The sequence below is a fragment of the Patella vulgata genome, chromosome 2 (assembly GCF_932274485.2).
Source record: "Patella vulgata chromosome 2, xgPatVulg1.2, whole genome shotgun sequence".
In the NCBI taxonomy this organism is placed as follows: Eukaryota; Metazoa; Mollusca; class Gastropoda; family Patellidae; genus Patella; species Patella vulgata.
In genome coordinates, this window is record NC_065880.2 from 34,339,797 (window position 1) to 34,348,623 (window position 8,827).

At 35.1% G+C, this 8,827-nt stretch overlaps 1 protein-coding gene across 1 annotated transcript; it reads right to left on the bottom strand.

Moving 5' to 3' along the window:
* Window positions 1–629: 629 nt before the first annotated feature.
* On the bottom strand, window positions 630–7,810 carry LOC126810698 (acidic mammalian chitinase). Its single transcript, XM_050535894.1, has 10 exons — window positions 7,715–7,810; window positions 6,563–6,617; window positions 5,362–5,545; window positions 4,795–5,047; window positions 4,469–4,593; window positions 3,938–4,061; window positions 2,751–2,933; window positions 2,337–2,456; window positions 1,874–2,123; window positions 630–1,358 (listed from the first exon to the last, which is right to left on the bottom strand). Exons 1-10 carry the CDS (start codon window positions 7,715–7,717, stop codon window positions 1,174–1,176), a joined length of 1,482 nt encoding a protein of 493 aa, XP_050391851.1. The 5' UTR covers window positions 7,718–7,810; the 3' UTR covers window positions 630–1,173.
* Between the last annotated feature and the right edge of the window lie 1,017 nt (window positions 7,811–8,827).

The window sequence follows — 8,827 nt, forward strand, 5'->3', positions numbered from 1 at the left end:
ATTTGGTAAGAAGCATTGGTATCATGAGAGGATGAACCCTATCGGTATTCAGCGTTCCGCGACCTTCCATTGCTTTGTTGAAATGTAAGAATATCACAGTAGGTTAAATGTCTTATGGCAAGTGTCAGTTCCTTGAGGACGAGATTGTTGTGAAACTGCGTCCGGTGCATATTCATTGATTTCCTAATCTTATATGAAAACTATTTTATCACATCTAAGAATGTGTTGATCTCGTTTATTCATTCCTTTTCATTGACTTAATAAAGTCTCTGTTAGACTGTATTATTAGTAGTATAAATCATTGATTTGGTGTTCTATCCATGGTAATCTTGCGCCCCTAAACCATGAATAATTACAAAAATATGGCAGAAAATATAATTTCCAATGCTAGTCTTCAATCTAGACCATACAAAATAATTGCTATAAATAGATGAACTACAAGCAATCCTTTAAAGCTTTTGAAGGTTTAGTGGGTTTGTAAATAATTGCTATAAATAGATGAACTACAAGCAATCCTTTAAAGCTTTTGAAGGTTTAGTGGGTTTGTATAAGGCCTATTATCGCCTTCTAAATCAAATCCATAACCAATTAATAAAATATCGTACGTTTAATCAGTAACAAATCACCAAGGTACATGAATTATAAATTAAAACAATATACAATTTAAAGAATAATAATAATAACAATCACGGGTATCGATACACAAAAATACAATTATATTACTTATTCAATTAATCTGATTTTTTTTATAAATAAAACATCTATTAACTTTTATAATTTTTAAATATATTTCCAATTGCCGTAGTCCATAGCTTGTAATAAGATCAGTATCCGCGCAAAATAAAATTCTCGATAAAAAAAGAACTGAAAAAGTAAATTTTATGAATTGGAATTCAAAAGGTTTATGCATAACCTTGATATAAAGTCATTGCAAATCTTAATTTAACCTAAGATTTTCCCGTATTATGCTTCGTTAAAAATATGATTTAAAACCCAAAACGTATATACTGGTCATGTACAAAACTTTTAATTCACATCACGACGAATCCAATAGTTTGCAATTCTGAAGCAGTTATATCAAAGATTTACTAGATAATTTTAAAAATAATTGTCCAAATTTTATCTTAAATCAACATAAAAACAGCACTTCGACCCTTAAATAAACTAAATGTTCTATTTTCTAATCAATGGTGTGTTACATTTGACGGATATTTCCCAGTCACATGAATTGGTACTTTCATCGAAAAGAGTGCCGGAAGGACAATTTGTCAAGTAAGTCTGACCTTCATAACAATTATAGAAACTTTCACAGCTTCCTGGGTTAGCATAAAAGCCATCTACTCTGTTCGCACAGAAACCTGTAAAATAATAAACATGGTATTCGGGTATTTGAGCAGGTATATTCACAATTGATTTATAGTATGTCGTCAAGTGTATGTATGTGATTGACACCCAGTCCCAACGTTATGGTCAATGTAAGATAATTTAATATTAGAATTTTAAGATGTTTTTTCGCCACTTTTTACAAGGAATACCAAGTACCCCAAAACATTATGACAAAAATTATCGCCTAAATCAAATTTTAATCACCACTTTAATTTTTTTATCGCAAATTCCGACTTTGGCGACCATCACTTTCAGCAAATACTGATTTTCAAATATTCGGCATTATTCTATGTAAAAGAGTATGGGCAAATATTCGAGAAGCTGACACAGTGGGTTGTAAATGCCAGAACATAACAATATCATTTTATATTGAAAGCCAGTTTCTCCGGAGATTTCTCGTGGACTCGATTATCCAGAAGATATTAATTTGATGTAGCGGAAGACCGTATTTATAATACTAAAGATTAAGAGCACATCTGGAACTTACCGGTATTAGAACTGCCAGTAGCTGGAGCCGTTGTGGTAGTAGTCGTGGTGGTCGTTGTCGGGGCCGCAGTAGGATCACCGGGCACAACAGGATCAACAGAGGGTGCAGCACCTGTTGGATTTAAGACCTCGGAAGCGGCTTTGATGAGGGGAAATGTTCGTGTAGAAGTTGAACAGATGTGGTTGAAGTCATCTAAAGCTATAGCCCAAATCATCATACCACCATACTGATAATCAGCAATCATGTTAGCCTAGAAGACAGGATTGTAAACCAATATAGAGACCATCTTCAGGACGATATAATAATATGCAGAAAGAATGGATCAAGCAAGAACTGATCTGATCAAATATGCTTTGCTATTGTTGAGTTTCCAGAACATATTACTATAATATAGTATTTTCCTGGATAATAGTTGTGTGTCTATATATATATATATTTGATAAATAATTCCAAAAATCCATACCTTTATTCTCAGAGAATTTTCGTCATCGTATCCAACCCAAACATTACCATTCACATAATATGGTACCTGCATAGTGTCATCGAACATTACTGATCCACCAGTCTGCATATCATTACAGATCTATAAATAAAACAAACGAAACTTCAATTTAAATTCATGTGGTTGATTGATATTACTCCAAAATAAAAGAAATGTAGTTAATTTGTGTACTTTTGCTTGTATCTCTCATATACATACATTCCTGACTATAATTTGCTTTTTAAATTGTAATTTCTAATTCCTTTTTTGCTGTATTTCCCAATCTACCAAACGTCTAAGGATTTTTAAAACTTTTACAAACGTTACATTGCAAGTCACAGAAACAGAACTAGATTTGGTTAATGATCGATAGATCTGTGGGAATTACTCAATTACCTCATAGTAAGACATGAATCCAGCTTCTCTAGTTTGTGTACCAGCAGGTCCCGTAGAAGCAGGAGCATTTACACCAAAATTACTGGTAGAACTCAACGTAAATGATCGACCATATGTAGCCAAACCAACAATAATCTTGTTTTTGGGAACTCCAACTTCATGCCAATAAGCCGCCGTGTCGTTCTGTAAAGAAACACGTTGTATATAAAGATAGAGAGAGAGAGAGAGAAATGGGAAATGGGGTTTAACGCCCACTCGACACAAACTAGGTCATTTTGAGACTAAAATATGGTTTAATTTTATTTCAATAATTCGCTTGCGCGTAGGGTTCTTTAGCAGTGGGAGGAAACCGGAGGACCCGGAGAAAACCCACGAGGTTGGACAGGCGACCCTACTCCTTGTCACGTACAACCGGGGATTCGAAACCACGCCAGTGCTAACCATTCGGCCATCCAACTCCCCAGTTGTATATAAAACCAATATTAATATTGAAAATAACGAGATATCGGCTTTCCTTGTCTGGTGTATTAGTGTGATTTACTGGATAATGCGGATTCTTCACACCAAATTTAAAAAGAATCTGTCAAAAGCTTTAGCTTCTATTACGTTTACGAGAAATTGCGATATCAGAACGACAAGGGCAGTAACTCCAAAACAGTAAATCGGAGAAAGCTGGAAATCGATATGGATCATCTTTTCGTGATGCCAATGCATCATATCAAATTTAGAAAGATATCCTACAAAAACTCTAGCCTCGATCTCGTTGATGAGAAATTTTCCTGTGGGAATGGCCGAGGGGGAAAGGGGGGAGGGGGGCAACTCTGGGTCAAATTGTCGTAGATCGCTGCAAATGGATAGGGATCATCCTCTCTAAGTTTGTAGTCATCGTACCAGCTCTAGCCTGCATCGTGTTAAACGTTGATGAAGGACCGACGGGCAGGTGTAGAGACCATATACGCCCAAACTAAATGAAACTTAGCATCTACTTAATACGAATTAGATCATTGCGGGACTAACATGTGTTAAACTATATTCGATAATTCGCTTCGTCGAGCAAGGAAACATAAGAACCTTGTTCCTCTCTCCTGGCCCTCCGAGAATGTAGAAGCATACTCTTTCTCAGGCATTTATATTTACATGAAAATATCTAGAGCATATAGATCTAAGTATAGGTAAAACTAACTTACCACGTTAAAGTGAGCATAATCACCACTATCATAAGGACTAGCGTATAAAGGACTGTTGTGTCCTGTCGTACTATCCCAACCACCATGGAAGTCATAGGTCATAAGGTTGAAGAAATCTAGATAACTTGAAAATAATACATATTGATAATAATATAATTAAGAGACAAGGATGGGAAAACTGCACAACAAGAAACAGACAAAACAAGAGCAATGTGAGAGAGAGAAATGGGGTTTAACGTCCACTCGACACAAACTAGGTCATTTCGGGACTAATATATGGTTTTAATTTTATTTACATAATTCGCTTGCGCGTAGGGGTCTTTAGCAGTGGGAGGAAACCGGAGGCCCCGGAGAAAACCCACGAGGTTGGACAGGCGACCCTACTCCTTGCCACGTACAACCGGGGATTCGAAACCACGCCAAGAGCAATGTAAAAATAGATACAAACTTTAATTTGCAATTGCAGCATTACAGTCGAAGTGGACATGATAAGGATAAATTAGAAAGAGATTTGGTATTTAATTTATTTACTTGTTGAGTTCTGGAACATCGTAACCAGCTTGTATATTAGCTCTGCTGGCGGGAACAGCAGCAGTCAACAGCAGACGAGTTTTACCAGATGAATCCGCTTCGGCCGTATACGCAATCATTAGTTCCTGGAATGGAAAACGACACGTGACACACCCAATGCATCTCGCAGGGGAAATGGCTGGGAATATTTTACGGAGGGAGAGGGGATGCTTAATATGTTTATTCTTGGGCCAGAATACACCTGATGCACAGTACAAATAAATGTAATTATATGTAGTTAGCTATAATATCTACTAAATATAGTCATAAAACAGTAATGTTATTACCTTACACAGTGTAACGAAATTGTCTTTATCTATCGCTGCGCCACCTCTTTGAACGGGATATTCCCAGTCCAGATCTAGACCATCAAAATTATAATCTCTTAATATACTGATACTTGTATCAACGAAGTTCTTTCTTTTGACAGGATCATTAGCCATATTCGAGAATGCAATGCTACCGAAGTTCCAACCACCAATGGCAAGCAGTGTCTTCAAATTGGGATTTTGCAGTTTGACTTCATTAAAGGCGACATATCTATAACATGATATACACAAATAAAAAATTGGAATACAGACTTTTAGTTTTGTGATATCAGAAGAAGAAAATGTTATTGACCGAGCATAATGTGGTTTCAGAACAAACCAACGAATATTTGACAATAGCCTACTTTCATCCTAACTAAAATAATAACTAAATATACAGGCATTAAACCCCCTTTGTACCCTTAGAGAATAGAGAATTTCGGACTGGAAATAGAACCTTAGCCTTGAAAGATCAAAAGTAATCGAAATTGTACGCTTTTTAGGTCCTAATTATTTTGGACCGGAAGAGTAGATATTTGTACATACCTGGGGAATTCCCAATCCAATTCGTGTGGGGTTATGTTGCCATTATCGTCAAAAACACCAAAAGCATAGATGAGATGGGTACACAAGAATGGGTCGATGTTTGCTTCCGTGAAAGTACCTGGGGATGGTCTGTAACGTGACCAGTTACTATGGTAGCACACCACTTTGTATTGGTTTCCAGAAGCTAAAATATTTTGAAAAAAATGGAATGATTCCTTGATTGCCACAGGTGTAAAGTCTATTTATTGCTAATTAATTTTGCAAAATTACCCGTAATATCTTTTTTCTTTATGGAATCAATTAAATTTGCACTCGCTCTTACCCACCAACTAAAATAATCCACCCAACCTATGGCTAAAATGTTAAAAAAAACTGTGTAGAAAATTGAATGTCATGCAATATCAATCCAAAAGTAACAAGTATCATGTCAGTACATGTCTTGGTTTTCTGAAATCTAAATCCAACCCGTTCTTGTTTTAGTAAGCAGCCAAGTCACCTGATAAAACATTTTCTTGTACTTTTCTATTGTCAAATGATTCTCGGAAATTAATTTCTATAAATGTTCATCGGGGTCAAGGCAGTGACGAAACTTGAATTGAAACTATTGCCATCCATTGACAAGTATAACAAAAGTCATGACTGGTTTATCTCTATCATAATTTATCAAATTATTTGTGTGTGCGTTAAGAGGTTATACAATATTGACCTGGGCAATAATATAAGTATTTATTTTTATAAATACAATATACTTAGTTATTAATAGCGTATGTTTATTGTTTTATTAATATGTCAAGTTCCTAGAGAAATATACCAATTCACTTTTAAGGTGGCACTTTTACTCTTTCATAACGCCAAATATTAACAACAATTTAAAACTTTAATCATATTAACAAGAACTTGTAATATCCGATAAATTGTCTTTACTCGCGAATAAAAGAAACCCAAATATATATAAATCAGACTCCCCCCCACCCCCCATCCTTGAGAGTTTCAATAATTCTAAATGTTTGCATTTAGAGACACAGGCTTTTAATTACAAACCATGACAGCGATATCAATAAGCTATTATTTTAAAGGTTCTCGAAAAAATATCATTTAAAAGTTCACATTATTAATTATTATTCACCAAAACAGTGAACGCGCCTTTAATATAGTCATACCTTTAGCAAATATAATAATAAATTGTAGTTATCACACTCACCCAATAAAGAGGCATGCATCGCCAATCCGATAAATAGCAGAATCCTCGCGCTATCCTATTGAGAGAAAATTGATTCATTAAATATAACAAATATATTTTTAAAACATAGTATAGTAGCCCCAAATACAAAACAAATTAAATGAAATACAATACAGATTAATGAATATGAAAATATGAAATTAAAGAAAGATGTATGAAATGAAATATGGGTAACCGATATATTCAATGAATCAGTACAAGTTACCAACAGTAAATAACTGTTACCTGGAAATTAATAACTGGAAAATATCATCTACTGTAACTAATTTAAAATTGCGTAGATTCTAGGTTTTTGGGTTTTGTTTGTACATACTATATCAGTCTACCTTTATAACTAATTTGATATTTGTTACATATTGGTGCGTAACGTTCAATAACCAAAAATCAGTATTTCGACCCTCCTGCGAAATAACTACAGAAATAGCTTTCCTTACTACAGTTGAATGTAGGTTAAAGGTTCGAGAGCCAGACATTAGGTAATAGGGGTCTATACAGACAAATAATGGTCACGTGCGTCATAGGGTCATGTGTAAGTATAATTTGTAATTTGGATCCGAATCAATGTGTAGATGTGTCAATTCTTATAATCCCGTTTTGAAATTAGAAAACAATATTGAAAGGTAATATGGCGAGTTGATGAAATCAAAGACGATATGAGAAATAATGTAAAATAAAAATGAATGAAATAAAACAAAGATTTCAAAAGATATCCAGGAATAACAAAACGGACAGCGTCATATTAATGTACAATTTTTCTACAACGGATCATTTTATTCATTTATTTTTTAAACGTATATTTTCATACTACTTGTTGATCAATGTAACGATTGGCATTAGGCATCCCATTATAGAAATTTCTTTGAAACTGAATAATAAATAAATGTCATGAACAAAACAACTTGAAAAGATAATCATGCAAAATTGGTTATTTCTCGGCAATGAATATAAATATGGCCTATTCGACAAGGAATACAAAAATACAAAAAGTTGCACATTTTTCGAAAACCGCTGAAGTAAGAAACTTTTAAATATTTATAAAAGTTATGAATACATTTTTTTAGAAAACAAACATGTGAAACCATAATAAACATAAATGGATTAAATATTACTTACCATACTTAAGAGTGTAGAAATCTAACAATAGAAAAATGATCAACTTTGCCAAAAGTTTTGTAGGAGTTCCTCTCAATCTGTACTGGAAGATCCCCGACAACCTCTGACTTATCAATGTGCAGATCGCGATATTTATAGAGAAAAATACCAGCCCAAACGTCAACGCGTGTATCAGCTGATCCGTGACCAGGATCATGAATATTAATTAGGGTAGGAAAATACTGACATATTATTAACTAAAAACGCCTGTGTCATTTCCCCTATGTTTCCTGAGGTTAGTAGACCTAATAAGAGTAATACATGTAGGCCGGGAAATTTAGGGTCTGTATAGGAGATTATGATTACGTCCTGAAGATCTGAACATAGACATAGTTATCAACAATCAAGAACTAAACAACCTACGAGTAGCTGCCAAGTTACATGTTGATTCTGTTCGCTAAGGAACGAGAAGACACTCTAGATTTATACACCGACTGTGGCAACGGTATAAAAGGTTTACTTTAAACCTAGTCTGGGGGGGGGGGGGTAGGATGGCTAAGACCAACAACAACCTCACCGAGGGAGTTGCTGGTGGCTGAATAAATCTCAATGGAGCTAGTAACTTTTGAATTCAATGAGATATCATACCGGGGTATAGGGGTGTGTCTGATTATGTACCCTCCCTTCCCCAAAATGTGCCCCGTCTTCTGCAAAAAATGCTCTCGAATTTAGAAAGAGTTACCTAAAGACTTAAGGAAATGTCCGCGTCAAGGTTATCATACTCCCATTGTCCTATGACAATATTGTACCCTCTCTTCCCACTGGCCTTATATTGTTGCAACCAAATCCAGAGATATTAAAAACCAATCCTCAATGAATTTTAATTCTTTTTTTTTAAAAAAAATATACGTCAAATTATGTTCTTCTAATCGAGGCCGAAGGGTCGGTGACCCTTATGGGCGCTCGGACCAAGCCTGGATGGCCGAGTTTGGCACAAATTTCTGGAGAAAACGACTCGGGCTAATATGTTGAGAAATTAATTATTTTATTTCGGGATCAAACATCCAATCCATTTACACCAGGCCCGGATTAAACAGGTTACTGACCGTGTGTTAGTCCCGAGTGGACGTTAAA

Excerpts from the sequence above, each read along its gene's own strand:
- LOC126810698 (XM_050535894.1), bottom strand. Across the intron at positions 5,048-5,361 it reads TTGGATTGGGAATTCCCCAG|ATATGTCGCCTTTAATGAAG; the intron begins GTATGTACAAAT and ends ATCATGTTATAG. Across the intron at positions 4,062-4,468 it reads GATGTTCCAGAACTCAACAA|TTATCTAGATTTCTTCAACC; the intron begins GTAAATAAATTA and ends ATTATTTTCAAG.